The sequence below is a fragment of the Haliotis rufescens genome, unplaced genomic scaffold (genome assembly GCF_023055435.1).
Source record: "Haliotis rufescens isolate VD_foot unplaced genomic scaffold, xgHalRufe1.0.p SCAF_6, whole genome shotgun sequence".
Classification (NCBI taxonomy): Eukaryota; Metazoa; Mollusca; class Gastropoda; order Lepetellida; family Haliotidae; genus Haliotis; species Haliotis rufescens.
Genome location: NW_025964334.1, coordinates 14918210 through 14936201, shown reverse-complemented (window position 1 = coordinate 14936201; position 17992 = coordinate 14918210). Strand labels below are relative to the sequence as shown.

The following is a 17992-nucleotide window of genomic DNA, read 5'->3' as shown; positions in this document are numbered from 1 at the left end:
ATAAATAACATTACAATGCGTCATTGACCGTTGAGGATCATAAAATGTCTAACCTTTGGAGGACACTGCTTTACGTACGGATGACCAAATTATGAGTTTATATTCCAAAGATATGACATACCTTATTTGACAGTTTAAATTAACAAAGGCACATTGAAATTGACATTTAATTTGTCTCATATGGAATATACGAAATTCAGTGTTTCTAAAAAATGTCTTGGCGTATATATATGCAGCTTGCCATTTGCGAACACAAACTGAAAGATTTGATTGCATTTGACCTTCCCTAACAACGAAAAGCGGTGTCTCAATAGTATGAATATTACTTAAGGGTGTAGCTCTGATAATTCATATTAAATATCCTTAATGTAAACGTATTCATTCAGAGTCTACGACATGAAAGGATGTCTTTCATTTCATTCAGATGTACTGACATGACTTTGCTGAAAGCATAGCTCCCACGACTGCAGTGTCTTGCCAGAGCGTGCAGTTTTGTAAAGAATGCTGAACTGAGGTGTCTGACGATGGTAATGTTAGCCCCCTGTGTGTATACGGGAGGGCGGCGTGTGTACTACAAACTGTAGTTAAACACAAATGGGGTACTTACATAGTCGACGTCCCCTGTAAAGCCACCTGTTGCAGATCCATCTCCTCCCAAGGTGAAACCACATGTCATCAGAATTGCGTCAGGAGCTGAAGTACAAAGAGCAAATGTATTCACTATGGATTGTTTATCATTTAAATATTTCCGTATCACAGATTTGCTATTCTATTTATTCGTTTATGAATTTTTCAAAAATAACATGCAAAGTAATATCTCTGATGTGTCTTCTTCACGTAACCAATTATATACATTTTGAAAGATCCAGATAACAGATAGTCAACTGTAACAAGCTGGATGCATACATGATTGATTCATAATTATTAAAGGCGCTCTTCTGTATTCCTTTTGATAGTTGCATGCCCTCAAAGCAGTGGAGAGTGTAATGTGAATGACAATTATCAGTTGACTAGGGTAGTTATGCTAGTAATGTCATTCGCTTTGGGCATGACCTTTTGTCATGTGGAGACCGGCGCTTTATATATCGTCTGTTATTATCATTTAGGTCGCAGTAAGCTATTGACACCGAAAAGAAGATTGCAAGCCAAGCATAGATTTCGTATACAAAAGACCTACCCGATTCCCTGTTGATGTATTCGTAGTTCGTGGTCTGAATCACCACAGTCAGAGCCGATGCCTCATATAGCAGTGTCACAGTCTTCCACTCACTGGTTGGGAAGCCCTGCATGATAAAACTTAACGGTTAAACAACATCTTTTTTCAGGAGAAAAAAAGTTAGCTCAATGAGCCAAATGCTACGTGGGGCTGGTTGGAAATCACACATTTTGTTCGGTTACATCTGCATTTTGAATGCTGTTGTCATGGGGGTGGGGGTGGGGGGGGGGGGGGGGTGGGGGGGGGGGCTGGGGGTGGGGGGGGGGGGCTGGTAGGTGTGTGTGTGTGGGGGGGGGGGGGTAGGATGGGCCCATGTTTTCTATTTGGTAGTGATTCATAAACATATGCTCATGATATAGTGGGAATCGTACAATCGGCTCATATCTCTCATGATTATGGAAAGGGTTTTGTTGCTGTTATTTATTATACATGATTGTCTATAATTGAATTTGGCTGTGTATCTCACCGATGTTGGTTTTAGTTATTATACATGATTGTCTGTATTTGAATATGGCTGTGTATCTCACCGATGTTGGTTTTAGTTATTATACACGATTGTCTGTATTTGAATATGGCTGTGTATCTCACCGATGTTGGTTTTAGTTATTATACATGATTGTCTGTATTTGAATATGGCTGTGTATCTCACCGATGTTGGTTTTAGTTATTATACACGATTGTCTGTATTTGAATATGGCTGTGTATCTCACCGATGTTGGTTTTAGTTAATATACATGATTGTCTATAATTGAATATGTCTCTGTATCTCACCGATGTTGGTTTTAGTTAATATACATGATTGTCTATAATTGAATATATCTCTGTATCTCACCGATGTTGGTTTTAGTTAATATACATGATTGTCTTTAATTGAATATGTCTCTGTATCTCACCGATGTTGATGCAAGAAGTCGGACCACTCCACCCCTCCATGTCGACATCTCAACACGCACCGCCGACGGTTCAAGATACATTACAAGTGAACTAGCATTCTTACAGTCAGCACATTCTACGCTTTTTGCTAGCAGTTGTCTTGATGCAACAGGCGTGTTCTCTCTGTATCGGAAACGAAGAGCTATACTTGATGCTGTGTTGGATCCGCGACTCAGGTCTTGGTTGGTTGAAACAAAGCTGTTTCCGTTAAAGCTACCATATTGATTAATGCGTATAGGAGCGTTTTGAATGATCCAGCCGGTTGGATTGGCAGTGTTGAACTCGGCCGAGGAGGCAAGGGGGCATGCTAAAACACAAAATAAGACAGATATAAAGGTAAATATATAGACATATCAAGCAATCGTCACTGCAAACAGTCAATGCCATGTTACTGCTTCACATCTGGATTAGGTGACTTAAATCACATGTATGAAACTGTTTATTTTACATTTGAAAATGAAAAAGAAAATTCTTCCAGAAAACTACAAAATCTATAAAATTAAACAGAAATCTATTTCATCCTACAGTAACTTTGAAAAACGAATCTGGAAGGTTAAGTCTTATGCCAATAAAGGTCAAACCTGACTTACATGGTGTTTGGGAAACACACTGGCATTTAGCAATGTCATAGACCTGTCCAAATGGACAGTCACTATTCATCCATCCAATGGAACCAGCTTGAATGGCATAGGAGGTTCTGGCGTTCCAAACGGGGCGCTTGTCACAGGATTCTAGGGTGGAATGACGAAAGTTAACACAAATTCAATGACAACAATGCTGACAGTATTATTATCAATGAACCAAATCCATTGCATTTCGTTACTACCATGATTATATGTCATTTACGTAAAAACTAAAAGTGATGAAAACTCTCCGTCACTTTCTTCTGCTTTCAATGAATATGTTAGAATACTTGTAGTTGGTGAAAATTGGGAATACAAAACTTAACATACAAAACAACATAGATTTATGAAGGAATGAAAGCACGTTGTGGCATGTCGAGATAGCTGGTAGAGACTTAGTAGAAACACGAATTGTAAATAGAATCTGACAATCCAAGCTTGTAAAGGGATGGGCAATAAAGGATTAGGTTAATGCGTTAATATGCGACCGTAGAAATAATAATTGTCAAATATACCAATCCCTGGTGATGAATAGTTCTAGGATTGGAGTTTGGTTTGTAATACCTTTGTGGGTTTGAAATGAGTACAGCTGGTTGGGACGAGTCATGTATGGGGTGATATGGGTGTGGGCCTGCTGTGTCAACTAACCTTTGCCATCTAAGCACGGCACAGGACAAGGGTCTGTACAGAAAGGATCGGGCATACATCCTCTCCCTGGCATGAACCTGTAACCTGTACTGCAACACTGTGCCTCTGATGTCCCGTTGGTGCATGCCCAGTATGCACGACAGCTGCCATCCATGTCGTAGATAGGCTCACAGTCGGAGTTGCATTTTTCTGCGGAAGATAAAGAGATTTCGTTAGATCATGAATGTTTTGTTTATTTGTTGTTTAACGCCGCACTCAGCAATATTCCAGCTATATTACGAAAATACGTATTGTATGTTTGTTTTTTTGTTGTTTAACGCGGCACTCACCATTATTCCAGCTATATGACAGCGGTCTGTAAATAATCGAGTCTGGACCAGACAATCCACTGATTGAAATCATGAGCATTTATCAACGCTTTTGGGATCAATGCCATGCATCAACCAAGTAAGCGAGCCTGACCACCCGATCCCGTTAGTCGCCTCTTACGACAAGTATAGGCGCATTTTACAGCAAGCATGGGTTGCTGAAGGCCTATTCTACGTCGGATCTTCACGTGTCAAGAAAATACGTCGCCGTGATTAATATATTCAGATCATCTTACCAAGGGGGCATTTAACCTTCCATGAGCGGTCGCATCTGAGAAGTGTCTGGTCCCAGTAGTAACCAAATGGACATGATTTGAAGACAGCAACAACGTCACTAGTAGTATTGTAGTAGCACATGATGTACTTATCACAGTCTTCGGGGTGGTAACGATATCCCACGCCCTTGACGTTCACTGTGTCCCGACAAATGCCTGAAAAGAATACATTCAAGTTAAACTATCGTTAGACTTAGTGAACATATGTTTGTACACAATTATAACTTGACAAATTATCATTCAAATACCGAAATGAGTAGTGGCACTTAAACAAAATATATTTGTTGATATATAACTAAAAGAACAAGAGACGAAATTCAGGATAATACAATGCGAACAAAAAGGAAGTAAAATTATTTTGTTCTCTGATGCACAATGACGTAGGTAACAATTATTGTCAGGATCTACAGCAGCCTTTGCAACATTGCTTAAAATCGCAATCAAATTGTACTCACCTTCAACTTGTCCTGGAACAAAGGAAACAAAAATTCCGTTAATAATTTTCAAAATGAATGACACTACGAGGTGAAGATAGTATTTATGTAATAGTGCATTATGAATAGAGACATCGATTGTGTCATATAATATCTAATGAACATGTGTCAAGTCTTAATCATTTAAAACTAGCAATCGTATCTCTGATTAAAGATGATACTGCTAGTGGAATCGATGGAATCATTATGTGTGTTTGTTCGTAAGGCCATAGGTGATGTACCTATTATTGAAGTCAATTATATGTTGTTGGAAGTTTAAAGGTGTTTCCTACGCCAGGTCTTAATTTTTATGAGTTTGTTTCCGTCGGAGTTACTAATGTGTACTTCTTGTAACTGATTCAAAAATGTACCTGGACAATGGCTTAAACCACAGTTGCGCTGAAACGATTCTCTATCAGAGCCAGTGCAGTTCCTTCCTCCGTTCCGCGGGGAGGGGTTGGAACAGGTTCGTACTCTGTAGTTTTCTCTCGTGACATCGGCACCACATGTTTGTGGACACCCTGCATCCAGCCAAGGTGTCCAAGGTGTCCAATTGCCATCAACTGAAATTTGGGATTCAAAATAAATACGACGGTTCCAAAAACAGGCAGTAACAGAAGACGGCCTAAATCATAACAACAGTATGCTTTTTCAATGGCAACTCTACATGCATATCACAACTTAAATATAAATTAGAAACGGTAATCCTTATTGGGATTTTGTATGATCATTTGAAATTAATTGAGTAATAAAATATAATAATAACTATTCAACTCAAATTAAAAAAGATACATTACCAATGTGAAACGTTTAAAATGTATTTGCAATAAACGTGCAAACAGTGACAAAAACATATTTACTTGGACAATTGTTGAGATTACAACTGGCGAATTTGGTAGCGATCAACGTGTCGGTACAAAAAGCGCCTCCATTGGAAGGTCTTGGGTTGGTGCAGCTTCGAATTCTGGTGCTTAACCCTGTAGCTCCGGCTCCACATGACACAGTGCATGACGGTGGCCCCCATGGTCCCCACATGGTTAATCCTCCATTAACTTGAAATGAAGAGGAAGTGTACAAGAAATATGAAAATGGATGTTTCATTGAAAAACATAAGTCATTTTGTAAATTGACAAAACCCTTTCCATAATCATCGGAACATCTACTAAACGCCGAGTCCATTGTACGATTCCGACTTTATCATGTGTTTACAAATCACATACGTAATGCACGAGTCGGAGAACACACTGACTAGCAATGTCAATAGGACGTAAATGGGATTTCCTGATCATAGTGATATGATAGGAAACTTATGTTCTTTCCTTCAAAATCACAGGTAGATATTTAAAATAGGAAATATGCACGTTATTAGAAACTTATCAAGATAAATATCAACCATTTATCGAAAAAAGGCAACAATGTGTATATTTAAAGAATATATCTCGGAACGTTGTGTTCCTCATTGTTAAGAAGTTGACATCCACATATTCTCTTCCTTAAGTGTATCACTTCTAAATGCCTTTCAAAGAAATGTGTATATTTATGTGGTGGGATTTCTACCAATATTCATTTGATACGTGTTTTGGACACGTTATAATTCCAATGCCAGGCCTGTAGTCTTCCATGTCTATAACCCACCTGGACATAATGAAAGTCCGCAAGATCTTTCCTGTGTCTCACTTCTACTCTCTGGACATTCCCGGCCGCCGTTTAGAGGCGCAGGACTGGTGCAAGTTCTTAACCTGATAACAGTGCGGGTACGTGTTGAGGGTCCACACGTTTCAGGACAGGCGGGTCCTGCCCATTGTTCCCACTGACTGATTCCTCCATCAACTGATCAAATTAAAGTCAAAAATAAATATATCATCCTGCCTTGAAAACACTTAGCACACTTACTTAATCACTTTAAAACATTGAGAAGGGTAGTAATATTATATGAATAAGAACCGTTTAGGTATTGAGGGTTTTGTGTCACAATTAAATAGAATACAAAAACTCATATATTACCATATCACAGTATGTCACTGAGACTGAGGTCCTTTTTTATTTGGAATTAGTTTGATTATATATATATTTCGGTTAACAACAAGAAGGTCATCAAGGATCACAGCAATCACAGCGGCTGAAAGGCGTTTCGCTTAGCTTCTATGTCGTGTTCTGCCATCTGTTGTTATTGTCGTAGTGGCTAAAAGTTTTTACATAATGTTACATAATTTTACATTATGGGAGTAAATTGGTTTTACGCATCGTTTAGCATTATAATAAATATCACGGCATGAGACCCCAGGACTTCACAGAAAGCACGTACGTGGGGAATAAGAACGACTATAGGGTTTTTTTTTTTTTTTGTCACTCAGCAATATTCCAGCAATGTGACGGCGGTCTGTAAATAATCGAGTCTGGACCAGACAATCCAGTGATTGATATCATGAGCATCCACGCAATTGGGATACGATGACATGCATCGAGCTGTCAGCGAGTCAGCGAGCTCCCGACCTCGTAAGTCGCCCCTTACGACAAGCAGGGGTTGCTGAAGACCAATTCTAACCCGGATCTTCACGGGTACATATTGGCGACCCGACCGCCCCTAGGTATTAGATACTTGTAAGTCATGGATTGTGTGAACTCACTTGGACATAGAGGTAAGGTGCATGGTCTGGTTTCAGTCGAGGTTGAAGACCCGAGAAGGGAACAGTCGCGTCCCCCAAACTGAGGTGATGGGGTGTTACAGACCCTAACTCTGGTGTAGGTCCTGGAAGCAGTTCCACATGTCCTTGGACAGGCACCAACACTCCATTCTCCCCAGGGGGAGTAACCGCCGTTGACTGAAAAAAACAAAAGAAAATACATATAAAGTAACTATTATCAATCATTGGTGTTCAACCCTTAACACATGACGTCATTTTGACCAAATCTGCATGTTAAGGTCAGAGAGTTAAGGAAAGAAGAGAAGACTAGCAATACATGTATATTTATTGTAATATTGCTACTTTGAGCAACAAAACCCATACATGTTGCTGGACTGCAGAGAAAAGTTATTTGTCATTTGTTCTTGATACTGCAACTCCTTTCCAAATGCTTTATGGTGAATGATAATCAAAATACATGTAAGCTTTTGGAACGGTATGAGTATCGCTTTATCCATTACTGTTTCAAGTAGCTAACATGTGGGTCGGTTCGTAGGGTAAACAGATAACGTGATTAGTTTCTATACCCTTATTGAATAGTTAAGTGAAATAGTGAACAAGGTTCCACCATCTATCTATCTATCTGGCGTCTTAGTGTTCAGGCAGTGCATACTTGGGCAATTTGATAGTCTGCAGTTAGTTGTTTTGGTGTCAAAGGCTGGTCCCACACAGTTGGCTCCACCGAACGCAGGTGTTGGATTATTACACTGTCTGGTTCTCGTCACCGATTTGGTGGCTGTTGTCCCACAGGTGAGTCCACAGGGAGGATCTGACCACGGAGTCCATTGGTTATATCCTCCGTTAACTGAAACCAAAACAGCATCGTTATCAGAATGGCAGTGTAATCCAGCAGCTACAAGCATCTATTTATAAATTTGATCTCATGGAAAATCTGGAAATCCCACTCGCGGTATGCGAACTATTTTAGTAGAATCTAATACAGTATGAACTTAGGCTTGTAAATCTGTATAACTTTCAAGTGTGCATTGTCGGAAGGTTTGGTCGTTGTACATGTGGTATGCTTCTGCCAAGGTGATAAAATGACTAGTGGGATCACAAAGCATTTCAAGACCCTCATTTGGAATCTTATAACAAAGAGTTGCATTAGTTTGCAGATATGTAGTTTTCCTCTCAAACAACACACTCTTACGTATATACCAATCCCATACCAATTAATTACACTGAGGGAGAAATCCTTGTAGATGACTGATTTTTTCAATATAATCGTAATTTTATTTGTACACATATTAACATACAATTATTATCATTTTAGACGTATTATGACGATATTGATTTCGATATTGAGTTAGTTATCAGTGAAACAAAATGTTGGAAAAAAACTCTCGTATGACAATTCATTTAAGGTAAAATAAAATAAACACAGTATAAGGCGACAAATTAAAATATTTTACCTGGACATGAACCAAGGTTGCAGCTTTCGCTTTTTGTTTCAAAGGTAGATTGTGTGCATTCTCTGCCTCCAAACTGTGGGCGAGGGTTGGTACATGTTCTTGTTCTGGTCGGTATTTTGGTTGCTAATATTCCACAAGTAACCGGACAGTCTACGTTGGACCACTGAGACCATTGTGATATTCCACCGTTAACTGCAAATGACAAAAACACCACAACTGTAAGTGGCAAGAATCTATTTTCGTAACACTCCTTGGCGAGTTCTACTGCTATGAAAGATTTTATTAAAGGCGTTACATGTATTTCTTCAGTTGCAAGTAAGTGCTCAAACAAATTAATACATTACATGTAAAATATTTCAGAAAGAAGTGCAAACACAATTATTCGACACGGCACCAACAATATCGTTTGTTTGTTCTTTAACGCCTCACTGAGTAATATCCCAGCTATACGACGGCGGTCTGAAAATAATAGGCTGTGGACAAGACAATCAAGTGATTGACACAATGAGCATTGATCAAGGTAATTGACGATGACATGCATCAGGTAAGAGTTCATGTCCCGATATCGTTAGTCGCCTCTTACGACAAGCGTGGGTGACCATTTCGAACCTGGATCTTCTTGGGTCAACAATATCAGGTGCATACTGACATAAGTATTCTACGGACTTACTGGGACATTGGGGAAGGTTGCAGCTCCTTGTGTCCAACTCATTTGTAGGGCCTGTACAGTTTGCCCCACCAAAACTTGGAGATGGATTGTTGCAGACCCTACTTCTGACAAATGTCCTTGTGATGCCTGGTCCACAAGTTGCAGGACACACGGGGTTGTTCCATGGGGACCAATTAGAGAAGCTGCCATCAACTGAATGAGATAGATTATATTAGTTAGTGTGTGAGTATAGTTTTAAGCCGCTTTTAGCAATATTCCAGCAATATCACGGCGGTGGACACCAGAAATGGGTTTCACACATTGTACCCGTGTCGGGAGATAATATTAGTACCATTCAGAAACACAATATGTTTGTTTATATGAACTTTGATAAAAGGTGTTTGAAGAAAGATGGAAATCAGTTCGACTTTGGAAAAAATGCAGTTCAAATGGAAATATAATTTCAGCAATCAAAGTACAATGAATAGTGTTGTGCTTACTTGGACATGGATTTAAACCGCAGTTCTGAGTGGCAGTCTCTTGCAAAGGCTCAGTACAAAATGCCCCTCCATTCGACGGAGAGGGGCTGGTACAGTTTCGTAGTCTGAGGACAGGTGATGTGGCGGTTGACCCACAACTGACAGTGCACTGTGGGGGGCTCCACGATCCCCAGGGCGATACGCCACCATTAACTGAAACATCATTTGGGATCACATTCTAAAGAATTTTTAAGATGTTCAAAGCTGAGGGCTTTATCATTTGAAGGTCAAAACCGTTTCCATAATCATGAGAATTCTCTGATAAAAGCAAAGTCCGTTGTACAGTCCTGACTATATCATGAGCATGTTTTTTTTATGAATCCTTATCATATAGTGGCACCATATATAGATTTCTAGGCTTGACGGATATAATATGTGTGAAGCGTCCTGTTCGCATTTAACTGCATTGCTATATCATTTGAAGACATTTTCTGCTATGCATTATTATCATTCACATACATTTGAACCAGTACTTTTACTCCATTTCAGTCCAAAAAATAATCAAGGACAGTATGATTCCTACCTGGACAGCCTCGTAGGAAACACGGAACACCGCTCTGTACTTCAATCAAATTCCCTGTGCAGTTTCTACCACCGTCCCTAGGTGTTGGATTAGTACATGTTCTCTCCCTGGTTATTGTCCGTGTTCCAGGTCCACAGGTTCTTGAGCATGCGGGCTCTGTCCACTGCGACCATAGGGTCAAGCCCCCATTGACTGATAAGCGGAAACAAGTAGAGGAGAGAATCTTATCGGATTTCATATAAATAATACATTTCACAGGTAATATAATTTCATGATGGCGCTTCTGACAGCAGCCGTATGCCACCTCATAAAAGACGTTGCTGGGTGTTGAACCAAATAGAATATATGTGTTATAACATCATTATCCTTTATGATAGAATGGTTGTAACAGAATGACCTTAATACATGCATATAAAAATAAGCTTACTTGGGCAAAGAGGAAGACCGCAGGCTCTGACCTCTGTGTCCCTGTAAAGACCAGTGCAGTTGGCACCACCAACTTGAGGAGCTGGATTGGTACAAGTTCTTATTCGGGCGAGAGTTCTAATAGCTCTAGGACCACATGTAGCGCCACAGGGAGGATTGTCCCACGACGACCACGGAGAAAAGCCACCATCAACTGAAAAGGAATTCAAATACAGTTTCTGCGTCTCATTTAAACTGCACGCCTTTGATGAAATGTGTTAAATAATTTAGTGTAAGCTGTTCGTATTTTTAAACTAAAGTGTAATTTAATTTTATTAGAACAAGAGTGTAACTCACGTGGACATGGTGGAAGTCCGCAGCTTCTCTGGATACTCTGAAACCTCACTGTCTCGGTACATTGTAATCCATTGTACCGCGGTACAGGATTAGTACAGGTTCGTTCTCTGGTGACGGTTCTGGTTGCTCCAGTGCCACATGTAACTGTGCAACCAGGATTTGTCCATTGGGTCCACACCGAAATACCCCCATTGACTTAAAAATAAAATGAAATCAAAGATGCGTAAACATAAATTGTCAATGCAAGAGAATAATCAGCCTTGATTTTCTTCCGAAACAGATTCCACTTGGCGTAAAGGGCAAAAAGTTGTGGAAATTATAGGAATGGACCACTGAAACTCAGTGATGATCAAGTGTCGAGAAAGTGGTACGTAAGTCCTGCACTACCGGTAGCACATCATGACAAGAAAGACAACATATTGATTATTTTTTTTAAAGAAAATGATGGTCGCCATTAAATATACAATATTAAATATGTACATCTTCATCTGATTTACAAATTTAGAATAATCAATTCATCTCACAAAGTCCTGCTCTACCAGTAGCACATCATGACAAGAAAGATAACATATTGATTATTTTCTTTTAAGAAAATGATGGTCGCCATTAAATATACAATATTAAATATGTACATCTTCATCTGTTTTACAAATCTAGAATAATAAATTAATCTTATAAACATATTTTTTTGTCTATTGTTTTGTTACACATATGTTTAAGTAAACGGTAACAATTGCAACCATGATGGTTTAGTTACATACTTGGGCACAGAGGGAGTGAACAGACTCTGGCATCGGTTTCTAGGCTTATCCCGATGCAGTTTAACCCTCCAAATGCTGGCGCTGGATTATTGCACAGTCTGGTTCTGAGGAGCGTGCGCGTAACTCCGGTTCCGCAGGTACTAGCACAGGATGGATTATTCCAAGGCGCCCACGGACTATAGCCACCATGAACTATATTAAAGAAACAAAGTACAATGCTACCTTTTGTTACAAGAAGAACGAACGACGAAAAAGGACACAGTAAAATAACGACTTACAATGTCATAGATGTTTATGTTTATATACAAATACATGAAAAGCAATATTATTCTTACTTGGACATGGATCATTGTTGCAGTTCGTTGTATTGTATTGCAAACGTTCCCCTACACAATCCCGGCCGTTATTGCCTGGTGATGGGAGAGTACAGGTCCTGGTTCGCGTGACGATCTTAGTAGCTTCCCGACCACACGTGACTGGGCATGCTGGCTGAGTCCATGGTGTCCATTGCGTAAAGCCTCCATCAACTTAAAATACATGGATTTTACTTTTATCATCCAAAACTGGCTCCCGAGGAGATATCGCTTGGATGAGATCAAGCGATATCTACACTGTAGATATCGCTGCGATGAAATTACATCACAATGCTTTGCAGACCATTATGACGTCACTACCATGACGTCACAATCAAATGACATCACTAATGGCTCTGCTACTGAAGCTGTTTGCAGTACTTTTTACACTGAAGACACTGCTAATTACTGTCTACAAATTGAAAAAGTTGAAAGAATGATGTTGGATGATAAATAAATATAACTCGTTGATAAAAGGGCAAAAATCCTCGGCAAGCCTCGGATCTTTTCCACTTTTATCAACTCGTGTTGATATATTTGATATCAAAAGACACGAGGGTGAGATTCTCTATTTAACACATGCCTCATTTCCTAATGAAATTACAAAGATTGAAAAGTTATTGCCATCAGGGGTATTCACCACTGGTCGTATCTAAATCGTCCGCAGGACTATATTTGGTGAGACAAAAAGTTTTCCCAGTTCAACTATTCACATTTATATCAGTATACATTGTGTTGAACACAAATATACACAATGCGTGAAACATGTGATTCATAAAATTATAACAATTTAATATAAATTGGCAACTTGTCTGCATCAGTATATATGTTCTTCGTGACCTTTAGTCTGCATGCATCATGTTATAGATCTTTACGTTTACATAAAATGCTTACCGTTACAGTTTCATGTTAAAAGTGGAGGTGGCACCCTGTAGGTTTTGTTAATTCTATATGTATTTTAGACATTTGCAAATTATTCTTTGGATAAGAAGAAATGTATCATAAGGGGTGTTACATGGGAACGTGACTAGCTTAGAAGATGACCATTATAACATGTAATGATTGCATGTTCATGCAGAAAGGGTACAAAATATCATTACAGTTGTAGATAAACAAATGCAACATAATATCACATGTGAAATAAGAACCAAGTTGTAAGCAGAAATCATAGGGCGATTTATACATATATTAATGTGTCCTGTGTTCATGAACATGTAGGTACAGGCTTCCCGAAGACGCATGAATAAAACGTAGTCCAGTATTTTTCGTGAACATACCTGGGCAGTTGCTACCACTGCATGTCTGGAAGAGGGTCTGTGTCCTCGCGTCTGTGCAGTTTCTGCCGCCATTCTGAGGAGTGGGGTTGTTGCAGAATCTGTATCGAGTTCTGATCCTGTTTCCGACACCGCATGTAACGGAGCATGGTGGGTCCTCCCACGGTCCCCACACAGATATTCCACCGTCAACTGTTGAAAAAAGTAGAAAGTCAGACTGGCGGTGGCGAGTGTAAAGGCGAGGGCAGGGCGAGGGCAGGGCGAGGATGAGGGTGAGGGCGAGGGCGAGGGCGAGGGCGAGGGTGAGGATGAGGGTGAGGGCGAGGGCGAGGATGAGGGTGAGGGCGAGGGCGAGGGCGAGGGCGAGGGCGAGGGAGAGGACGAGGGCTAGGACGAGGGAGAGGTTGAGGGTGAGGGCGAGGGCGAGGGTGAGGGCGAGGGCAGGGCGAGAATGAGGGTAAGGGTGAGGGCGAGGGCGAGGGCGAGGGCGAGGGTGAGGGCGAGGGCGAGGGCGAGGGCGAGGGTGAGGGCGAGGGCGAGGGCGAGGGCGAGGGCGAGGGAGAGGACGAGGGCTAGGACGAGGGAGAGGTTGAGGGTGAGGGCGAGGGCGAGGGTGAGGGCGAGGGCAGGGCGAGAATGAGGGTAAGGGTGAGGGCGAGGGCGAGGGCGAGGGCGAGGGTGAGGGCGAGGGCGAGGGCGAGGGCGAGGGTGAGGGCGAGGGCGAGGGCGAGGGCGAGGGCAGGGCGAGGATGAGGGTGAGGGCGAGGGCGAGGGCGAGGGCAGGGCGAGGGCGAGGGCAGGGCGAGGATGAGGGCAAGGGCGAGGGCAAGGGCGAGGGCGAGGATGAGGGCGAGGGCGAGGGCGAGGGTGAGGGCGAGGGCGAGTTCGAGGGCAAGGGCGAGGGCAGGGCGAGGATGAGGGCAAGGGCGAGGGCGAGAATGAGGGTGAGGGTGAGGGTGAGGGAGGGGTCGAGGGTGAGGGCGAGGGCGAGGGCGAGGGAGAGGGAGAGGGAGAGGACGAGGGCTAGGACGAGGGAGAGGTTGAGGGTGAGGTCGAGGGCTAGGGCGAGAGCGAGGGCGAGAGCGATGACGAGGGCGAGGGCGAGGATGAGGGCTAGGGCGAGGGTGAGGGCGAGGAGGAGGTAGAGGTCGAGGAGGAGGGCGAGGGCGAGGGTGAGGTCGAGTTCGAGGTCGATGGCGATGGCGAGGCCGAGGGCGAGAACGAGGGGGAGGGCGAGGGTGACATCCACATGTGAACCGCAATGGCATAAACCCAAAGTAATCCATTTGAGGTCGGGGTCTGTTGAGGGCGAGGTCGAGGACGAGGGCAAGAGCGTGGTCGAGCTGAATCGCAGTGATATAACTGCGATACTGTTACAAGCGGCTCTAAACCCAACTCACTGACTCACTCCAATCAGATCAGTGGGCCCCATAAAACCATAATGGTTACAACTATATGAAAATGATAGCTAAAATGGTATTTCTTACCGCGGCATACAGGAAGGAAGCAGTTCTGCCTTCGTGTCTCAAAATCTGATCCAACACAACTTAATCCACCAAAACTTGGAGTTGGATTGGTACAATTCCTTCTTCGCGTTCCAGTCCTAAAGGCAACCCCACACGTGACTTGACAAGCAGGCTCATCCCAAAGGGACCACAGTGTAAAGCCTCCATTAACTGAAATTAGAATGTTCAGTTTTTGTCATAAGCTCAACAGGTAACGTCGCACTACAGAGATAACACGCAGACAGCCCTCCGGAGTGACCTGAGGACTGAGAACTCTACAAACACATTTGGCAATGTATAAAAGATAAGGGATTGAACACAGCTTTTCTGGCTTGGTCATCTCGTATCTTACCTGGACAACCCTGAAGAAGGCAATTCCGTGGCGTCGTTTCTGTTCTTGTTTCTGTACAGTTGGCGCCACCGAAACGTGGGGTTGGATTTGTGCAGGTCCTTCTTCTGGTGACAAACTTCGTGGCAGAAGCTCCACACGTGACAGGACATTCGGGGTTGTCAAACTGACTCCATTGCGATATACCTCCATTGACTGTAACAAAAACCAGGAGGTTTATATAGTGAGCCTTACGTTTGTTTGTTGTTTAATGCCGTAATATTCTATCAATATGACTTCATCACTGTAATGACATAAATATCATGCCAACAAGTTCAAAAATTTAACATTTTTTTCACTTTCGCACTTCATTTTATGAACTTACTCATCTCAAAATACATGTATATTGATAAAGAAACAAGCGTTCACTCATACTCCTGAACGTAACTAGAAAATGAATTAACAAAAACATGTTTGTCTAACTATCGTTAAGTACTTTCCTGACTTCATCCCACGAATTTAAATCTGACCAAATGCTCAAGTTTCCAAATACCCTTGTTTACAAGGCAAGTCTACAAATGTCTCCACTTGTACTGATGTAATGTCCATACTATCTGGGACAAATGCAATATGCATCAATAACTTATTGTACAAGTCCCTCAAAAGCCATATGCAATCAGTTGGGATCGTTGTAGGTTCCCTGGGAAATGCAAGATTAACCCGCGAAGATCCGGGGTAGAATAGGCGACTATGCTTGTCGTAAGGGGCGAGTAACAGGATCGGGTGGGCATATTCGCTGACTTGGTTGAAGCATGTCATCGTATCCCAATTGCGTGGATCCATGCTCATGATCCCAATCACTATATTATTTACATATCGCCGTCATATAGCTGGGATATTGCTGAGTGCGGCGTTAAATAACAAACAAACAAACAAACAAACAAAAGCAAGATTAACATTCACATGGACCTAGGAAGGTATTGTGTGTACAATGGACCAAGAGGACTGTAAAAGTTATGCATTAACTGAAGCAAAACCTAAGAAAGTTTGGAACGACTTATGTTTCTCTGATGAATTACTGTCAGTAGATATTGAATCTGAATGGCTGAATCACTAAGAAAACACCCCTAAAGAAAACACCAGGCATGTAACAGGATCCCACCCACCCACTTGTCGACAGTGTGCGTATTACATGTATTATATGCAAGGCTGTAACACGTCAACCTATATATAAAAGGCATGAATGGGAGAAGAGCTGGTAAAACCGGTTCGCTGAAATATCCGGTTGATCCTGTTTTACAAGCTTCAGTACAAGATTCCAGAGCAGTAATTCGTATAAGAGATATACGTACATAGCTACATCTATTAAATAGACATCTGATTGTTCGTTTGAACTGTCTGAACTATCTGTTACAATACTGAATCCGACAACTCCGACATAACTAAACCAAAGTGATATGGTGAAATAACGTGACTGGTAGCTGGCTACTACACCCCCACCCCTACCCCCACCCCCACCCCCATTTACACATGGTGTGGGCGGTACCGGCTAGCACTGATGAAGTTACACTGGAATTACTACTATGTTCGAGGGTGTGACTGATGATGAGTGCCTTGTCGTATCTCAACTACTATCGCAAGTCTATGTTATAGTATGATCGTCAGGCCTGCCCCGGAGCTATGTCAAAACGCTATGTCACACATGCCTGTGTCAAGTTTTGGATCGTTAACCTTAACCGTTATTTTCTCATCACCTGACAAGATGATAAATTCTGTAGCTGGCCAAATAGAAATGAACCTCTGTATATTTCGATAGGAGGCTGCAACCATGATATTTGGTGTATACCTTTTAACAGGTTTTTACCCGCTTATGCAAAGTACATAGGAAATGGGCCTAGCAAATGTTTAACACTCTTTATAGCCCTGTTTTCTTAATAAAGAATAAGAAATGTAATACATCGAAGTAATGTAATTTTAGACAAGTTAAATTTCATGAAGTCATATGTATACTGGAGCAAGACAAATCTCAGTAAGTGACTAGGTTGGAGAAGAGGTGAGGTGAAATTGGGTTTAACGTCGCGTCGAATTGTACTTATATAGCGACGTGCATGCACGTGTATGTGTGTGTGTGGCTGCTTGTACTAGCCCGGACTGATGCCGATTTATAGTGCTAGCTCACTGAGATACCATGCCGCAGTTTAACATGAATACCCCACTCAGACACAGTATACTGACTCCGAGCCGACCAGTCCTTGTTTTAGCCCCTTAATGCCGAGCGCCGGACAGGGTAACAACAAGTACAATCTTTTAACGTCTTTTTGTATGACGCGGCCCGGGATCGAACCCTGGACCTTCCGCTCTCCGGGCGGACGCTCTACCACTAGACCACGGAGGCGGTCGGGTTGGAGAAGAATGCTGATGTAAATGTATCAGTGAGTTACAATGTTTTCTTACTTGGGCACTCGGGCAGGTTACACTCCCTTGTGTCTTGTTCAAATGTGCTGCCTGAGCATGGCTCTCCCCCTGCGGAGGGCCTCGGGTTGGTGCAGGCTCTTGACCGTGTTGCAACTGTAGTTTCATTGCGTCCACAGGTCCTAAAGCAGTTTGGTTGAAGCCACGTGGTCCACGGTGTGTATCCTCCGTTTACTGGAGAATAGAATTGCGTT

The 17992-nt window shown here is 42.1% G+C and overlaps 1 protein-coding gene across 1 annotated transcript in view; it reads right to left on the bottom strand.

Annotated features, from left to right (window-relative positions):
• LOC124135428 (SCO-spondin-like) overlaps positions 1 to 17992 on the bottom strand; it is an 87443-nt gene that overhangs the window by 828 nt on the left and 68623 nt on the right. The window contains exons 51-74 of the mRNA XM_048385996.1: positions 17781 to 17972; positions 15351 to 15542; positions 14981 to 15169; positions 13497 to 13685; positions 12202 to 12393; positions 11867 to 12058; positions 11106 to 11300; positions 10771 to 10962; positions 10344 to 10535; positions 9782 to 9973; positions 9303 to 9494; positions 8633 to 8824; positions 7834 to 8025; positions 7164 to 7358; positions 6172 to 6366; positions 5397 to 5588; positions 4908 to 5099; positions 4519 to 4530; positions 4025 to 4219; positions 3421 to 3609; positions 2740 to 2880; positions 2110 to 2456; positions 1178 to 1283; positions 608 to 693 (exon numbers count right to left, since the gene is read on the bottom strand). Of these exons, the coding sequence (XP_048241953.1) occupies positions 608 to 693; positions 1178 to 1283; positions 2110 to 2456; positions 2740 to 2880; positions 3421 to 3609; positions 4025 to 4219; positions 4519 to 4530; positions 4908 to 5099; positions 5397 to 5588; positions 6172 to 6366; positions 7164 to 7358; positions 7834 to 8025; positions 8633 to 8824; positions 9303 to 9494; positions 9782 to 9973; positions 10344 to 10535; positions 10771 to 10962; positions 11106 to 11300; positions 11867 to 12058; positions 12202 to 12393; positions 13497 to 13685; positions 14981 to 15169; positions 15351 to 15542; positions 17781 to 17972 (4343 nt within the window). The remainder of the gene's footprint in view (positions 1 to 607; positions 694 to 1177; positions 1284 to 2109; positions 2457 to 2739; positions 2881 to 3420; positions 3610 to 4024; positions 4220 to 4518; positions 4531 to 4907; positions 5100 to 5396; positions 5589 to 6171; positions 6367 to 7163; positions 7359 to 7833; positions 8026 to 8632; positions 8825 to 9302; positions 9495 to 9781; positions 9974 to 10343; positions 10536 to 10770; positions 10963 to 11105; positions 11301 to 11866; positions 12059 to 12201; positions 12394 to 13496; positions 13686 to 14980; positions 15170 to 15350; positions 15543 to 17780; positions 17973 to 17992) is intronic.